General features: G+C 45.9%; 1 protein-coding gene across 1 annotated transcript in view; it reads left to right on the top strand.

Annotated features, from left to right (window-relative positions):
* Positions 1 to 7,576: 7,576 nt before the first annotated feature.
* LOC143814943 (uncharacterized) overlaps positions 7,577 to 20,023 on the top strand; it is a 551,462-nt gene continuing 539,015 nt past the window's right edge. Inside the window, exon 1 of the mRNA XM_077293659.1 lies at positions 7,577 to 7,737. Within this exon, the coding sequence (XP_077149774.1) occupies positions 7,695 to 7,737 (43 nt within the window). The 5' untranslated portion in view covers positions 7,577 to 7,694. The remainder of the gene's footprint in view (positions 7,738 to 20,023) is intronic.

Raw genomic sequence — 20,023 nt, 5'->3', positions numbered from 1 at the left:
AAAAATAATATTTTGGTTTCCTGAAAAGATCATTGTCGTTGGCAGCACATCGTCCTGTGTAACCTGGTAATGTGCTGCCGAGAATAATGGCAGCCTGTGTGCACAGAATAACTATTACTTTATGAAGCGAGGGCAGACGGTTGTAAGGGCAGTCACTGGCTGAGATGTGTCCCTAAGCACTGAGTACCGGGGTCCCTCCTGTTGTGTGCACCGTGTCTCACCGGACCCCACCACAAGCACCGAACCGACCTATTACTTCACCTGACACCAGGAACTAAGGTTTCTTTTACGCTTACCGTGTTTTTTGCGGCCTGTTATTGCGGGCCTTTTTTGCAGGCTGTATTGCCGCAATTTTCACAGTCTGCTGCAATAATGGACCGCAAAAAACTTGCAGATCGCCCATTTTTGGCTCCCAATACTAAAGCATAAGTATTGGGGAAAAAAAGGCGTTCCGCAAAACCGTAAGTCATGGTGCACCACAAAGACAAGCGATGTACAATGGGGGCCGTGTCCGTAAGCCGTAAAAAAGATGGAGCAGGCTCGATCTTTTTTCACGGCCGTAAATACAGCCCTCATGGCTTATTGCGACCCCATACAAATCTGTTGGGGCCACAAAAACGGGCCGCAAAACCACGGCAAGTGTAAAAGTGCAGCGCCCCAGAGTCCTGGTCGTTGCAGTACTGTTGCTCCGCCGCTAAGGGGAGCTATGGTACGTCTGATGGCACTGAAGGAGTTCATCTGACCAGGTATCACAGACACCAATACATTTCACAGTCTGGCCTCCAGGGGGAGCTAAGGGTTCTATGTATTAGGCCACTCCTCACATACTGGTAAAACTGGGGGTTAGACAGGAAGTTAGGGAGAAGCTGACTGGGTTGGAACCAGGCAACACCTTGTGGCAGAGGGTGTTGTGGGGGAAGATTCGGAGGGGTCCCTGTCAGGGGTGGGATCCTGACAGAGGCCTAGCAACCAGAGAGAACGTTACGGGACCGCGCCTGCACGATATAGCGGCGGTGCCCTAAGAAAGGACAAGAAGTGAGGTATATTGTGCTGAGTGAGAAACGAGATCAACGCAACAAGGAGAATACCAGTAGGAGTCGTGCTGTAAGACGAGGCAACATCCTACTGAGGCGCATAACCAGTGGCCGGAACACCGAGGAAGTATAGAGCTCCAGGCCAAACTTCAAACCTACGGCAGGACAGTCAGTTATAGGCGGGCTGTCTCACCCAATTGACCTAGGAAGACACAGGGGGGTAACAACAGGAGTGGGGCGACGCTAGAGTCCCGGAAGAGCTCCGAGCCTCCCCGTCATACGGGTGCGTCCTATCCATAAGATCTGGGGGACGTGGAAGAACATCAGAATCGAGTTGTGAGGGAACACGAGAAACAGACACAACAGTTGTGGGGACTATCCCGTGAGCACAGCAGGGGAGGACTACAACACACAAGCGCTAGAAGGTAGGCACAGATTTCCACCTGCAAAGGGAACTCTGGAGGTGCCATCGGACCGGCCAGGCTTGCGCAGCCTGGTTAACCGTATTCCAGACTGAGGACCCTGAAGCCTTCAGTAAAGAGGTAAAGAGACTGCAACCTGGTGTCCTCGTAATTTACCGCGACCGGCACTTCACCACACCATAACGACATCCCATACCACCACCTTCCTTGTACGCCCCTCAGCAGGGTCACGGACCGGGTCTAGCCACCGTGACAACCCCAGAGCAGAGACTCAGAGGCCCGGTACCGGGTACCCCTCGGCCCTGCGGCAGTGGGGGCGCTACATTTTGGCGTCACGAACAGGATGTACTTAAGCCTGAAGAATCAGGTCATGTGTGCCTTGGAACTGTGATTTATTGTGCTTGGACTGTGATTTATTGCAAAGATTGTGTATTGCCACTTGCCGCCAAAAGTTCCCGCCAAAACCGCCGCCATTACAGCACCACAGGGAGCGCAAGGGGAGAAGGAGGGCGTGCCATGGGAGGAGACTACCAAAGCGGCGCCAGAAGTAGCGATCGTCCCCTCCGACTTCTGCTGCGAGATGACGACCTGCCCAGCAGCAGAGGGGAACCGCCCCCTGATTTGCAACGGCGGCAACGAGGTGAAGAGGGAGATCAACCTTGGAGAAATGGCGGAGCCCGGTGCATGCGTTGCCACCGAACGCCGGACAGCGATGATGAACAGCAAGTGCCCGAGCAGCGGCGAAGTGATCCCGGCTTGCCCTCACCCACCAGAGGAGGACTCGCGTCCACCGCCGCTGCAGGATCTGAACTCCTTGGAGCTGTCGGCGGAGGAGTCGAGCCTACCTATCCTGACCACGGAGCCATGGAGGGCGGAACCACATCCAGAGACCACCTCAGAGGAACCACAGTCCGGGCTGCGGCCGATTCCAGTGTCCTTGTCAGCGGGACGGATCGACATCGGTGGAATCACATCAGGCGCAGGTATGGAAGGCGCATCTGCTCCCCTGACCGATCCTGCCCCCCTGACAGATCCCGCGACCGCTCCTCACCCCAACAATAACTGTTTCCTCTCAGCGGGGCTGGCGGTGCTCACCCCCGACATGATGGGGAAGCTGGTACCTCCACTACCGACCACGATGGGGGAACCCATAGACGTGAGCCCAGAAGGGGTAATCCTCCAGTGGGACACCCCTGGACCGGGCCAGATGGAGCTCGGGAGGGAGGCCTCACCCTTGCTGTGCTCACTTGGGAACAATATAAACAATGTCTGATCCTACATTGGAAAAACCGAAAAGAGACCGAACAGACTGATCCGCTGACAGTACGATACCCAAAGCCTGCACACGGCAGGAAAGACGTGGTAAAGCGGGGTACTGTGCTGGCCTTTCATCCAAAGCGGGGCTGGGGCTCCATACAGGAACCGGGACTACCGACTGACGTCTTTGTTACCAGTTACAACGTGAAGACCCCCTGCCGCAACCAATATGGTGACCCATTATTGCAAAAAGGGGATCAGGTGACCTACACCCGCCACCGGAGTGCGCAAGGATGGTGCGCTCGAAACGTCCAACGATGTGGGCCAGAGGGAGTGTCACCTGTTGCCCCGACCACGACCGATCCGGACTTGACAGATCTTGTTACTATCGCCACTGTACGCCTTGTTGCGGCTACCGAGCTTGCAGCCAGGGTTAGCCTTCGAATCCAGACACCGGGTGATCTGACTGCACCCGAGAGACCAACCATTGACACTGACACCACACCAGCCGCCGACCAGGGGCCAAAGCCTGAACAGTCAGGAGGTGTCCACTGTTGGCTGATGTCTTGCAACTTACCATGAAGCTCCAGATCCCTTATAGAATGTAAATAGTTAACTGTTTCTACTGTTTTGCTGCTAAAACCCGTCTAGGGTTATTCTTAAAGGGATCCCTTTGTTGACCCTGGATCCCTATTGCTTTTCGTTTGTTACCCACTTTTGCTCCAGTTATTAAGAGACTGACGAATCATGGACGGTGAATGATTCACAAACTGATGCTGTAAATAGTTTGCGCCTTCTTAAGGGTGCTCTCTACTGGTTTTACATAAAGAAAGGACTCTTTGCGAAGACACTGGTCGCAGAACCAGCACCGGAGTCCTTACTGCGAACAGACTTGCAGCTTGAGAAGTTGCACTACCTCATAGAGAATTCAGAAAGGGGAGGAGGGGGGAAGAGGAAGGGTTGAAGCTTGACACGCCGAGACATGCATCTAAGAACCGTTGCAAATGAATATAACCGGTGGGTGCCGTACCTGCTGGTGATTAACAGCTGATGTAGACGAGAGGAGAAATGGGGATTTCCAGCACATCCATCCAGTATAAGTAAAATAATCATATTTAGTCATATGACTAAGGGCGCCGTGGTGCGCCAGAAACGCGTCAGGCAAAGAGAGTTCTTCTCTCTTTTTTTTTTTAATATTGTTTTTTAAAATGTTCTAATAAATTTTGGTTATTTTACTTATACTGGATGGATGTGCTGGAAATCCCCATTTCTCCTCTCGTCTACCTCATAGAGACTTGGTCCCCTCTTAAAGGGGATGTTCACATATTGCACTTATGAACAGTGTTTCCTTAAGATGGTTAAATGGCAATAATGTCTTGAAAGAAGAAGTTAAATGTAGCTAACTAGTTGATTGTGAGAAATGTTTAATGATGTTGATAGAAGAATGAGGACAGAAAGTGAACCCGTACGGGGTTAGTCAGTGAGTCCTCCTAGGAGCCATACAGAGATGGCTCAGTAATCCGAACTGAAAGATGGATGATAAGTTCTATACCATGTATAGTAGTAGAAAGGCAGTAGGCCCGGGCGGAAAGGGGCGGTCCTGTAACAGAAAGGAGACGCAGTAGGCCTGGAGCAGTTAGGACAGGCGATCCTGCAGATGTAAAGAAGGAGAATGCAGAAAAGTTAATTAGCCTTATAATGTTTTAGAAGAAGGTCTTTAGTGGATTCAGCGAGTACGTCCTTAAAGGCAATGTTAAATTATTGTTCAAACATTTTGCACTTAGTAGAATACCCGGTTGGGTAAGAGAAGTTATTTATAGTAAGTTATTCAAAGTATTTAACCATGTTTGTAACGTTCAAGTGTCCTCACCTCCCATAAAGGGAAGCTTTGTTAAAAAGTTTACTTGTACTTGCATTTTCAAAATTGTATGTCTTTTTGCTGACATGTATTGTTGTTTTCTTCCCAGTCCAGGAGTACTGGATTTAACCGGGGGGGTTGGAGTGCAGCGCCCCAGAGTCCTGGTCGTTGCAGTACTGTTGCTCCGCTGCTAAGGGGGGCTATGGTACGTCTGATGGCACTGAAGGAGTTCATCTGACCAGGTATCACAGACACCAATACACTTCACAGTCTGGCCTCCAGGGGGAGCTAAGGGTTCTATGTATTAGGCCACTCCTCACAATCTGGTAAAACTGGGGGTTAGGCAGGAAGTTAGAGGAGAAAGCTGACTGGGTTGGAACCAGGCAACACCTTGTGGCAGAGGGTGTTGTAGGGGAAGATTCGGAGGGGTCCCTGTCAGGGGTGGGATCCTGACAGAGGCCTAGCAACCAGAGAGAACGTTACGGGACCGCGCCTGCACGATATAGCGGCGGTACCCCAAGAAAGGACAAGAAGCGAGGTATATTGTGCTGAGTGAGAAACGAGATCAACGCAACAAGGAGAATACCAGTAGGAGTCGTGCTGTAAGACGAGGCAACATCCTACTGAGGCGCATAACCGGTGGCCGGAACGCCGAGGAAGTATAGAGCTCCAAGCCAAACTTCAAACCTACGGCAGGACAGTCAGTTATAGGCGGGCTGTCTCACCCAATTGACCTAGGAAGACACAGGGGGGTAACAACAGGAGTGGGGCGATGCTAGAGTCCCGGAAGAGCTCCGAGCCTCCCCGTCATACGGGTGCGTCCTATCCATAAGATCTGGGGGACGTGGAAGAACATCAGAATCGAGTTGTGAGGGAACACGAGAAACAGACACAACAGTTGTGGGGACTATCCCGTGAGCACAGCAGGGGAGGACCACAACACACAAGCGCTAGAAGGTAGGCACAGATTTCCACCTGCAAAGGGAACTCTGGAGGTGCCATCGGACCGGCCGGACTTGCGCAGCCTGGTTAACCGTATTCCGGACTGAGGACCCTGAAGCCTTCAGTAAAGAGGTAAAGAGACTGCAACCTGGTGTCCTCGTTATTTACCGCGACCGGCACTTCACCACACCATAACGACATCCCATACCACCACCTTCCTTGTACGCCCCTCAGCAGGGTCACGGACCGGGTCTAGCCACCGTGACAATCCCAGAACAGAGACTCAGAGGCCCGGTACCGGGTACCCCTCGGCCCTGCGGCAGTGGGGGCGCTACAAATGAAGCCTGTGTCCTCTCAGCTCCGACATCTCCCATCCCCGAGGTGGCAGATTGTTAACACTGTTCTTCCGGTTATTTCCAGGTATTGAGGCCCAGCCGATTACTGCCCAAACGGGAGAATCTGTAACTACGTCTGATGAGTAATGAATCCAGTGATAATTACATGAATAGATCCTGAATCTCTCTGGTTCGGTCTCATCACAGCACTGACAAGTAGCGACACTTGTGTCATGTGATGGAGAAATCAGAATCCGCCATCCGTGTACATTGTGGGGTCAGCTCCGCTGTGGATGATGGTGGTTCTTATACTATAGGGACCCCCATGTGCCTGAGATGATGTAACGGGGGCTCCCTGGAGACTGTTCATAAGTTCATAGTTTCTTTGTCTTTTGGACTTTGTTCCCACAATGTGTATTTTCACTGTATCACAATCGCAGCGTCTCACAGTCCAGTAAAGTAGATGGATTTATAGAAATCTTCTGTCCTCCGGGTTTATTCAGCATATTCTGACCCGCGAGCTTCACATCCGCAGCTCGTCACTTTCTCTTGTGGATACGCTGAGTTTTATGTGCAGATTTTTCCCATAGATTTGCATTAAATATGGAAAATCCACAGGTAAAAACCCATGTAATTCACACATGACCGTAGCAATAAAGGTTTGTCAAAGCCAAATACCAGGAGGCATCAAAAACAAAGAGGGTTTATTTCAAGAAAAAAGAAACAAAAGATAAAAACCATATAAAAAAACAAAAAGCGATATAAAAGCATGTAAAGAAAAACGCACAAAAAACTACAATGAATAAAACACCAGTCACCTTCTTTACATCATATGTGCAGAAATGGTCCAAAAAAATCTGCAACATTGGAAATTCACCAAGTTCTCATCATGGGAACATCGTCCGGAAAAAGAATCAGAAGTTATTTCTGCTGAAGTGGGATAAATCCAGATCACTGGACGCGACACGACCTCCGACTAATGACTGCACCGCCATGAATACAGTAATGTCAGGAGTCAGGTATTACACGGCCCAGACATGCTGCATCTCATATTGTCCATTTATATAATGGGTGCATATAGTATGCACAGAATACGGACAACATGGCGCCTTTTCATAAAGGATCCGTTTCAGTTAACAACCTGGGAGACGATTCTGCCTTTTTGATGCATAAACCTTGGACTAGGTGATCAGTTATAGACCAGGGGGTCTTACACCCCGCACCCCCATCCATCAGCCATTACCAGACCCCAGGTGTAAGCAGTGGACGGGGCAGAACCTCACAGCTCCACACACTGTAGTGGCCGCTCCCGGGGGCTGCAGATCAGCTCCAGTCAGACTCGCCCACCACATCCCTGTTGGTCTCATGACTTTGTTTGTGGCGATGGTGATGGGTGACCGCTGCAGACAATTCATGAAAGAATCCGCAGCGATCAGTCAGAGGCATTGACCTCATTGGGGTGAACAGAGCACCACACATGAATTTCTGGCCTCCATTCATCCTTCTTTCTATCAGAGATCATCTTATCTGTCAGACACATTGTCAGTCTATTAGAATGAACATGATGGGAAAAGTATAAGGTAAATAAATGAGGAGTGACCATAAAGGTATTCAGGGCGGGGAGGACGTCTGCAGGCATGTGTTAACGACAAGCTAACTTCACCTGCAGCCAGAGGCTAAGTGGACTGATGCCAGCAATGTGACTTATTTATAAACAAAGCTACATGTATATATATCGTCTTCAGGGATCACATCAATCCCAGAAAGCAGAACACACAGGAGATCTGTTCCCGGCTGTGATCTGTCGTCTCCTCTAATAGTGAATGTTTGGGAAGACGACACGGCGATGGCTCTCAGGATCCTCGGGCTGATGGCCGTTTATTCCCCAGGTACGTCCATCCTCTCCTCTCTATATGCTGTGTGTACAGGGTCGTGTGTGGATCGCTTCCATCTGACCAGTAGATTACCGGCTGTGGAAACGATCTGCAGTAACGCCTCATTCTCACCTCTGTGTTTCTTGTATATTTTTTTCTTTCACAGATAGAACACGTTCCCTTTGTAATCTATAATGCTGTTCACGGTTCTTGTTTTTTCAGCAGATGACAATGAATGGTGGCCCTGACCACGAGCTGTGGTTATAACCGTCCTTTATTCCAGTGTACAGGTCCAGAGATGCCGCACTCCCCCCACTGATCCTCCGGACATGTACGCTGGAATAAAGGACGGTGATATCGGTAGGTTGTAGTCAGGGCCACCATTCATTGTACCCTAAATAATATTCATGTTGTTTCCTATGGTGAAGCACCAAGAAATATTTCTGCCTTTGGATATTTGTTTCATGCTAGAGGGCCACATACACAGATGAGATATAGGACCGTGTACACAGATGAGATATAGGACCGCGTACACAGATGAGATATAGGACTGCGTATACAGATGAGATATAGGACTGAGTACACAGATGAGATATAGGACTGAGTACACAGATGAGATATAGGACTGTGTACACAGATGAGATATAGGACCGAGTACACAGATGAGATACAGGACTGCGTACACAGATGAGATATAGGACTGAGTACACAGATGAGATATAGGACTGTGTACACAGATGAGATATAGGACTGCGTACACAGATGAGATATAGGACTGCGTACACAGATGAGATATAGGACCGAGTACACAGATGAGATATAGGACCGCGTACACAGATGAGATATAGGACCGAGTACACAGATGAGATATAGGACTGAGTACACAGATGAGATATAGGACCGCGTACACAGATGAGATATAGGACCGAGTACACAGATGAGATATAGGACTGAGTACACAGATGAGATATAGGACCGCGTACACAGATGAGATATAGGACCGCGTACACAGATGAGATATAGGACCGAGTACACAGATGAGATATAGGACTGAGTACACAGATGAGATATAGGACTGAGTACACAGATGAGATATAGGACTGAGTACACAGATGAGATATAGGACTGAGTACACAGATGAGATATAGGACTGAGTACACAGATGAGATATAGGACTGAGTACACAGATGAGATATAGGACCGCGTACACAGATGAGATATAGGACCGCGTACACAGATGAGATATAGGACCGAGTACACAGATGAGATATAGGACTGAGTACACAGATGAGATATAGGACTGAGTACACAGATGAGATATAGGACTGAGTACACAGATGAGATATAGGACTGAGTACACAGATGAGATATAGGACTGCGTACACAGGTGAGATATAGGACTGAGTACACAGGTGAGATATAGGACTGCGTATACAGATGAGATATAGGACTGAGTACACAGATGAGATATAGGACTGAGTACACAGATGAGATATAGGACTGCGTACACAGGTGAGATATAGGACTGAGTACACAGATGAGATATAGGACTGAGTACACAGATGAGATATAGGACTGCGTACACAGGTGAGATATAGGACTGAGTACACAGATGAGATATAGGACTGCGTATACAGATGAGATATAGGACTGAGTACACAGATGAGATATAGGACTGAGTACACAGATGAGATATAGGACTGAGTACACAGATGAGATATAGGACTGAGTACACAGATGAGATATAGGACTGAGTACACAGATGAGATATAGGACTGAGTACACAGATGAGATATAGGACTGAGTACACAGATGAGATATAGGACTGAGTACACAGATGAGATATAGGACTGAGTACACAGATGAGATATAGGACTGAGTACACAGATGAGATATAGGACTGAGTACACAGATGAGATATAGGACTGCGTACACAGGTGAGATATAGGACTGAGTACACAGATGAGATATAGGACTGCGTACACAGATGAGATATAGGACCGCGTACACAGATGAGATATAGGACTGCGTACACAGATGAGATATAGGACCGCGTACACAGATGAGATATAGGACTGCGTACACAGATGAGATATAGGACTGAGTACACAGGTGAGATATAGGACCGCGTACACAGATGAGATATAGGACTGCGTACACAGATGAGATATAGGACCGAGTGCACAGATGAGATACAGGACTGAGTACACAGATGAGATATAGGACTGCGTACACAGATGAGATATAGGACCGAGTACACAGATGAGATATAGGACTGTGTACACAGATGAGATATAGGACTGCGTACACAGATGAGATATAGGACTGCGTACACAGATGAGATATAGGACTGCGTACACAGATGAGATATAGGACTGAGTACACAGATGAGATATAGGACCGAGTGCACAGATGAGATATAGGACTGTGTACACAGATGAGATATAGGACTGCGTACACAGATGAGATATAGGACTGTGTACACAGATGAGATATAGGACTGCGTACACAGATGAGATATAGGACAGTGTACACAGATGAGATATAGGACTGTGTACACAGATGAGATATAGGACTGCGTACACAGATGAGATATAGGACTGTGTACACAGATGAGATATAGGACTGCGTACACAGATGAGATATAGGACTGAGTACACAGGTGAGATATAGGACCGCGTACACAGATGAGATATAGGACTGCGTACACAGATGAGATATAGGACCGAGTGCACAGATGAGATACAGGACTGAGTACACAGATGAGATATAGGACTGCGTACACAGATGAGATATAGGACTGCGTACACAGATGATATATAGGACTGCGTACACAGATGAGATATAGGACCGAGTGCACAGATGAGATATAGGACTGAGTACACAGATGAGATATAGGACTGAGTACACAGATGAGATATAGGACCGAGTGCACAGATGAGATACAGGACTGAGTACACAGATGAGATATAGGACTGAGTACACAGATGAGATATAGGACTGCGTATACAGATGAGATATAGGACTGAGTACACAGATGAGATATAGGACTGCGTACACAGATGAGATATAGGACTGCGTACACAGATGAGATATAGGACTGCGTACACAGATGATATATAGGACTGCGTACACAGATGAGATATAGGACTGAGTACACAGATGAGATATAGGACTGCGTACACAGATGAGATATAGGACTGAGTACACAGATGAGATATAGGACTGAGTACACAGATGAGATATAGGACTGCGTACACAGATGAGATATAGGACTGCGTACACAGATGATATATAGGACTGCGTACACAGATGAGATATAGGACTGAGTACACAGATGAGATATAGGACTGCGTACACAGATGAGATATAGGACCGCGTACACAGATGAGATATAGGACCGCGTACACAGATGAGTTATAGGACTGCGTACACAGATGAGATATAGGACTGAGTACACAGATGAGATATAGGACTGCGTACACAGATGAGATATAGGACCGCGTACACAGATGAGATATAGGACCGCGTACACAGATGAGATATAGGACCGCGTACACAGATGAGATATAGGACCGCGTACACAGATGAGATATAGGACTGCGTACACAGATGAGATATAGGACTGCATACACAGATGATATATAGGACCGCGTACACAGATGAGATATAGGACTGCGTACACAGATGAGATATAGGACCGCGTACACAGATGAGATATAGGACTGCGTACACAGATGAGATATAGGACTGCATACACAGATGATATATAGGACCGCGTACACAGATGAGATATAGGACTGCGTACACAGATGAGATATAGGACTGAGTACACAGGTGAGATATAGGACTGAGTACACAGGTGAGATATAGGACCGAGTACACAGATGAGATATCGGACTGAGTACACAGATGAGATATAGGACCGCGTACACAGATGAGATATAGGACCGAGTACACAGATGAGATATAGGACTGAGTACACAGATGAGATATAGGACCGTGTACACAGATGAGATATAGGACTGAGTACACAGATGAGATATAGGACCGCGTACACAGATGAGATATAGGACTGAGTACACAGATGAGATATAGGACCGTGTACACAGATGAGATATAGGACTGAGTACACAGATGAGATATAGGACCGCGTACACAGATGAGATATAGGACTGCGTACACAGATGAGATATAGGACTGCATACACAGATGAGATATAGGACTGAGTACACAGATGAGATATAGGACTGAGTACACAGGTGAGATATAGGACCGCGTACACAGATGAGATATAGGACTGCGTACACAGATGAGATATAGGACTGCATACACAGATGAGATATAGGACTGAGTACACAGATGAGATATAGGACTGAGTACACAGATGAGATATAGGACTGCATACACAGATGAGATATAGGACTGAGTACACAGATGAGATATAGGACTGAGTACACAGATGAGATATAGGACTGAGTACACAGATGAGATATAGGACAGCGTACACAGATGAGATATAGGACTGCGTACACAGATGAGATATAGGACTGCGTACACAGATGAGATATAGGACTGCATACACAGATGAGATATAGGACTGAGTACACAGATGAGATATAGGACTGAGTACACAGATGAGATATAGGACTGCATACACAGATGAGATATAGGACTGAGTACACAGATGAGATATAGGACTGAGTACACAGATGAGATATAGGACTGAGTACACAGATGAGATATAGGACAGCGTACACAGATGAGATATAGGACTGCGTACACAGATGAGATATAGGACTGCGTACACAGATGAGATATAGGACTGAGTACACAGATGAGATATAGGACTGAGTACACAGATGAGATATAGGACTGCATACACAGATGAGATATAGGACTGAGTACACAGATGAGATATAGGACTGAGTACACAGATGAGATATAGGACTGAGTACACAGATGAGATATAGGACCGAGTACACAGATGAGATATAGGACTGCGTACACAGATGAGATATAGGACTGAGTACACAGATGAGATATAGGACTGAGTACACAGATGAGATATAGGACTGAGTACACAGGTGAGATATAGGACCGCGTACACAGATGAGATATAGGACTGCGTACACAGATGAGATATAGGACCGCGTACACAGATGAGATATAGGACTGCGTACACAGATGAGATATAGGACCGCGTACACAGATGAGATATAGGACCGCGTACACAGATGAGATATAGGACCGCGTACACAGATGAGATATAGGACCGAGTACACAGATGAGATATAGGACTGAGTACACAGATGAGATATAGGACCGCGTACACAGATGAGATATAGGACTGAGTACACAGATGAGATATAGGACCGCGTACACAGATGAGATATAGGACTGCGTACACAGATGAGATATAGGACTGAGTACACAGATGAGATATAGGACTGCGTACACAGATGAGATATAGGACTGAGTACACAGATGAGATATAGGACTGAGTACACAGATGAGATATAGGACTGCGTACACAGATGAGATATAGGACTGCGTACACAGATGATATATAGGACTGCGTACACAGATGAGATATAGGACTGAGTACACAGATGAGATATAGGACTGCGTACACAGATGAGATATAGGACCGCGTACACAGATGAGATATAGGACCGCGTACACAGATGAGTTATAGGACTGCGTACACAGATGAGATATAGGACTGAGTACACAGATGAGATATAGGACTGCGTACACAGATGAGATATAGGACCGCGTACACAGATGAGATATAGGACCGCGTACACAGATGAGATATAGGACCGCGTACACAGATGAGATATAGGACCGCGTACACAGATGAGATATAGGACTGCGTACACAGATGAGATATAGGACTGCATACACAGATGATATATAGGACCGCGTACACAGATGAGATATAGGACTGCGTACACAGATGAGATATAGGACCGCGTACACAGATGAGATATAGGACTGCGTACACAGATGAGATATAGGACTGCATACACAGATGATATATAGGACCGCGTACACAGATGAGATATAGGACTGCGTACACAGATGAGATATAGGACTGAGTACACAGGTGAGATATAGGACTGAGTACACAGGTGAGATATAGGACCGAGTACACAGATGAGATATCGGACTGAGTACACAGATGAGATATAGGACCGCGTACACAGATGAGATATAGGACCGAGTACACAGATGAGATATAGGACTGAGTACACAGATGAGATATAGGACCGTGTACACAGATGAGATATAGGACTGAGTACACAGATGAGATATAGGACCGCGTACACAGATGAGATATAGGACTGAGTACACAGATGAGATATAGGACCGTGTACACAGATGAGATATAGGACTGAGTACACAGATGAGATATAGGACCGCGTACACAGATGAGATATAGGACTGCGTACACAGATGAGATATAGGACTGCATACACAGATGAGATATAGGACTGAGTACACAGATGAGATATAGGACTGAGTACACAGGTGAGATATAGGACCGCGTACACAGATGAGATATAGGACTGCGTACACAGATGAGATATAGGACTGCATACACAGATGAGATATAGGACTGAGTACACAGATGAGATATAGGACTGAGTACACAGATGAGATATAGGACTGCATACACAGATGAGATATAGGACTGAGTACACAGATGAGATATAGGACTGAGTACACAGATGAGATATAGGACTGAGTACACAGATGAGATATAGGACAGCGTACACAGATGAGATATAGGACTGCGTACACAGATGAGATATAGGACTGCGTACACAGATGAGATATAGGACTGCATACACAGATGAGATATAGGACTGAGTACACAGATGAGATATAGGACTGAGTACACAGATGAGATATAGGACTGCATACACAGATGAGATATAGGACTGAGTACACAGATGAGATATAGGACTGAGTACACAGATGAGATATAGGACTGAGTACACAGATGAGATATAGGACAGCGTACACAGATGAGATATAGGACTGCGTACACAGATGAGATATAGGACTGCGTACACAGATGAGATATAGGACTGAGTACACAGATGAGATATAGGACTGAGTACACAGATGAGATATAGGACTGCATACACAGATGAGATATAGGACTGAGTACACAGATGAGATATAGGACTGAGTACACAGATGAGATATAGGACTGAGTACACAGATGAGATATAGGACCGAGTACACAGATGAGATATAGGACTGCGTACACAGATGAGATATAGGACTGAGTACACAGATGAGATATAGGACTGAGTACACAGATGAGATATAGGACTGAGTACACAGGTGAGATATAGGACCGCGTACACAGATGAGATATAGGACTGCGTACACAGATGAGATATAGGACCGCGTACACAGATGAGATATAGGACTGCGTACACAGATGAGATATAGGACCGCGTACACAGATGAGATATAGGACCGCGTACACAGATGAGATATAGGACCGCGTACACAGATGAGATATAGGACCGAGTACACAGATGAGATATAGGACTGAGTACACAGATGAGATATAGGACCGCGTACACAGATGAGATATAGGACTGAGTACACAGATGAGATATAGGACCGCGTACACAGATGAGATATAGGACTGAGTACACAGGTGAGATATAGGACTGCATACACAGATGAGATATAGGACTGAGTACACAGATGAGATATAGGACTGAGTACACAGATGAGATATAGGACTGAGTACACAGGTGAGATATAGGACCGCGTACACAGATGAGATATAGGACTGCGTACACAGATGAGATATAGGACCGCGTACACAGATGAGATATAGGACTGCGTACACAGATGAGATATAGGACCGCGTACACAGATGAGATATAGGACCGCGTACACAGATGAGATATAGGACCGCGTACACAGATGAGATATAGGACTGCGTACACAGATGAGATATAGGACTGCGTACACAGATGAGATATAGGACCGAGTACACAGATGAGATATAGGACTGAGTACACAGATGAGATATAGGACTGAGTACACAGATGAGATATATCATTAAACAGAAACCTGGTCCCATAGTAATTAGAGAGCAAAAGTAGAAACCATACACTTTGCCACAACCAAAAACCACTCCAATAATAGCATATAGCACAAGAACACAGTAGTGTTTGTTTTATAAAAGTACAATTTTTTTTTTTTATACAATTACATGAAGAATAACAACATATAAAAATTGAAATTAAGGACACACAGTAGTGATGCCCCAAACTACATGAATTTATGATCACTACTTATTTGCAATACATAGTTTATTATGGTGGTAAGGTGTGCCATATATATCTCAAAGCCATATGAAATAGTGCCTCTCATCAACCATTAATTATTTGTCCACCATCAGTCAAAAAGTCTCAGGTGTACGCGGCCTCCAATTGTATACATGGGCGTAATCACAAGGTCACATCTTTAGGGAGATTAAACACATATTCAAAACCATATTGTCATAACATACTTATAAATATGAACCAATCTTACCAAGTACTTAGGGCAAGTCACTCATATCCTTTAGCGATACTGACGCGTGTTATGCCTGTTAGTACACCATGCTTTCTCAAGGGGAGGTATCATGGTATCATAATGTTCCCAGACAGGACCTATTATATCCTGAGCAACCGGTCATGTGATCGGATCGCTCTTTGGCTGTGCTGAGTGGGCGCATGGGCCGCGGCAAATTTTAGACCACACCCATTCATAACTAGTCACACCCATATCCACATCCCAACCACATCCATTTAGCACTGCTGATCACACTGCTTCATAAAGAATAATTATAAACAAAAAAATATGGCCACACAGTGCTCCATACTGTATAATGGCCCCACATGATGCTCCATACTGTATAATGGCCCCACAATGCTCCATACTGTATAATGGCCACACATGATGCTCCATAGTGTATAATGGCCACACATGATGCTCCATACTGTATAATGGCCGCACATGATGCTCCATACTGTATAATGGCCGCACATGATGCTCCATACTGTATAATGACCGCACATGATGCTCCATACTGTATAATGGCCACACATGATGCTCCATACTGTATAATGACTGCACATGATGCTCCATACTGTATAATGGCCACACATGATGCTCCATAATGTATAATGACCGCACATGATGCTCCATACTGTATAATGGTCTCACATGATGCTCCATACTGTATAATGACCGCACATGATGCTCCATGCTGTATAATGGCTGCACATGATGCTCCATACTGTATAATGACCACACAGTGGTCCATACTGTATAATGGCCACACATGATGCTCTATACTGTATAATGGCCACACATGATGCTCCATACTGTATAATGACCGCACATGATGCTCCATACTGAATATTGGCTGCACATGATGCTCCATACTGAATATTGGCTGCACATGATGCTCCATACTGTATAATGACCGCACATGATGCTCCATACTGAATAATGGCCACACAGTGCTCCATACTGTATAATGGCCACACATGATGCTCCATACTGTATAATGACCACACATGATGCTTCATACTGTATAATGACCGCACATGATGCTCCATACTGTATATTGGCTGCACATGATGCTCCATACTGTATATTGGCTGCACATGATACTCCATACTGTATATTGACCGCGCATGATGCTCCATACTGTATAATGACTGTTATGATCTGGTGGCCTAGGAGCAGCACGAGATGTACTCTGGAGAAGGTGGTACCTGTACTGACCGCAGACCCTGAACTTAACACCGCAACTAGAAGTAGCCGTGGAATGTACCTAACACTCCCTAGACATCTCGACACAGCCGGAGGACTAAATACCCCTAGAGATAGAAAAGGGAAAACTATCTTGCCTCAGAGAAAATCCCCAAAGGATAGACAGCCCCCCACAAATATTGACTGTGAGAGGAGAGGGAAATAACATACGCAGACTGAAATCAGGATTTAGCAAAGGAGGCCGCTCTAGCTAAATAGAAAGGATAGGACAGAGTACTATGCGGTCAGTATTAAAACACTAGAAAATATCCACCACAGAAAATACAAAATCTCCACATCTAACTAAAGATATGGAGGGTATATCTGCATCTCCAGAGATACCAGCTTGGCTGAACAAATCCTTATACAGACCAAGCTGGACAAGACAAAACATGGAAAAGAACTGAACAATAAGGCCCACAGCATGTGGACTGCAAAAAACAAAGCCAGAACTTCTCTTTGTTGAAATGAACAGCAAAGCAGGAGAGACCAGGCAGGGATGTGAATCCTCCAGGAACAATGGACAACTGGCACTGACTAAAGGGTCAAGCAAGACTAAATAGCCCAGTCAGAATAGCAATAAGTGGACACACCTGATGAATGCAGTGATCCAAAGACAGCAGCGCTACCACTTATAACCACCGGAGGGAGCCCAAGAGCAGAATTCACAACAAATGACCACACATGATGCTCCATACTGTATAATGGCCACACATTATGCTCCATACTGTATAATGACCGTACATGATGCTCCATACTGTATAATGGCCGCACATGATGCTCCATACTGTATAATGACCGCACATGATGCTCCATACTGTATAATGACCGTACATGATGCTCCATACTGTATAATGACCGCACATGATGCTCCATACTGTATAATGACCACACATGATGCTCCATACTGTATAATGACTGCACATGATGCTCCATACTGTATAATGACCACACATGATGCTCCATACTGTATATTTGCTGCACATGATGCTCCATACTGTATATTGGCTGCACATGATGCTCCATACTGTAAAATGACCACACATGATGCTCCATACTGTATAATGGCCACACATGATGCTCCATACTGTATAATGGCCACACATGACGCTCCAGACTGTATAATGGCCACACATGATGCTCCAGACTGTATATTCTGACTCATGGGTATGTAGAACGCAGTGGTGCCTGGATAGACCTATTCTTTTGGGCGCTTCCGTATTGACCTGTACTCACGTTCATACCGATTTATCAGATAGCTTAACTCAGCCACGTTCTCATGTAAGAAGACTCCAGGAAAAGAGGATTGCTTTAACCGAAATTTTTGTATTATGATGAAAGTAGCAGGTAAAAAGGAATATTCAACAGAGGACATGTAGAAGATGCATACAGATATGGTGATGATGACAAAATGGAGAATAAGGGCGTGAACAAACATACATCTCAGGACTACAGTGAGAGAGTTGGGACAAAATACAGGGAAAAGCAAACTTCTGCCTAGAAAGAAGGATAGAACACAAGCAATGCAAACAGTGAATGATTTCCCAAGTCGTGGGACATGACACTCCCCGTCTGAAATCCTTGGATTTCACGATGTCCGTAATTCTTCGAAGTCGTTCGAACCTGAAAAAACAAGAGGAAGAAAACATGCATGCAATAATAAAACATAAAAGATTTTTAAGTCCAACTCGTTGTTGTTGACCCGTAGATCACACACCGAAAGATAAGTTCAAGTATATAAAACCCATCTTCAGATTGGGGAAGCCGCAAACATGCAAACTCTTCCACCAACCCAGAATCCAATGGGAATGTTAAAGGTTCAATCCAATGGAAAATGTCAACATTCAATAAACTGGGGGATGAGGAGGAATGCTCCCCGCCGTGAACAACGTCCAGGAGCATGTTCAGTTCATGTGATGTACTCCTTTCGTAGAAGCAACACGAGTTCAGTGACCGGGCGGAAGAAGGTTCGGGTAGAGCCCCCTTTAGTCACCTTAACTTCTACCTTACGAGTTTTTCCGTCCTCACCGGGTAGGACCTTGGTGATAAGTCCCATTGGCCAGTCATTACGATGAGCCTCTTTGTCCTTTAAGAGAACAAGGTCTCCTTCTTGGAGATTGGGACTGGGCGTCTGCCATTTGTGACGATTTTGAAGCAAGTGTAAATATTTGGTCTTCCATCGATGCCAAAACACGTTAGCCAGGTGTTGTACTTGCCTCCACTGACGTCTGTAAATGTCCTTGTTATCGAAATTCCCAGGTGGGACTGTAGCGGCTCCAATCTTCTGTGTAAGGAGTGTAGCTGGAGTAAGTATCGTTGGAGCATCGGGGTCGGATGATACTGGAACCAAAGGTCTAGCATTTATTATGGCTGACACTTCTGCGAGGAAGGTGACCAGAACTTCATGAGTAAGGGGAAGTTTATGGTCCAGCAACATGGAGTCGAGGATCCTTCG

Source organism: Ranitomeya variabilis, chromosome 3, assembly GCF_051348905.1.
Source record: "Ranitomeya variabilis isolate aRanVar5 chromosome 3, aRanVar5.hap1, whole genome shotgun sequence".
In the NCBI taxonomy this organism is placed as follows: domain Eukaryota; kingdom Metazoa; phylum Chordata; class Amphibia; order Anura; family Dendrobatidae; genus Ranitomeya; species Ranitomeya variabilis.
This window is presented reverse-complemented; position numbering and strand designations above follow the sequence as displayed.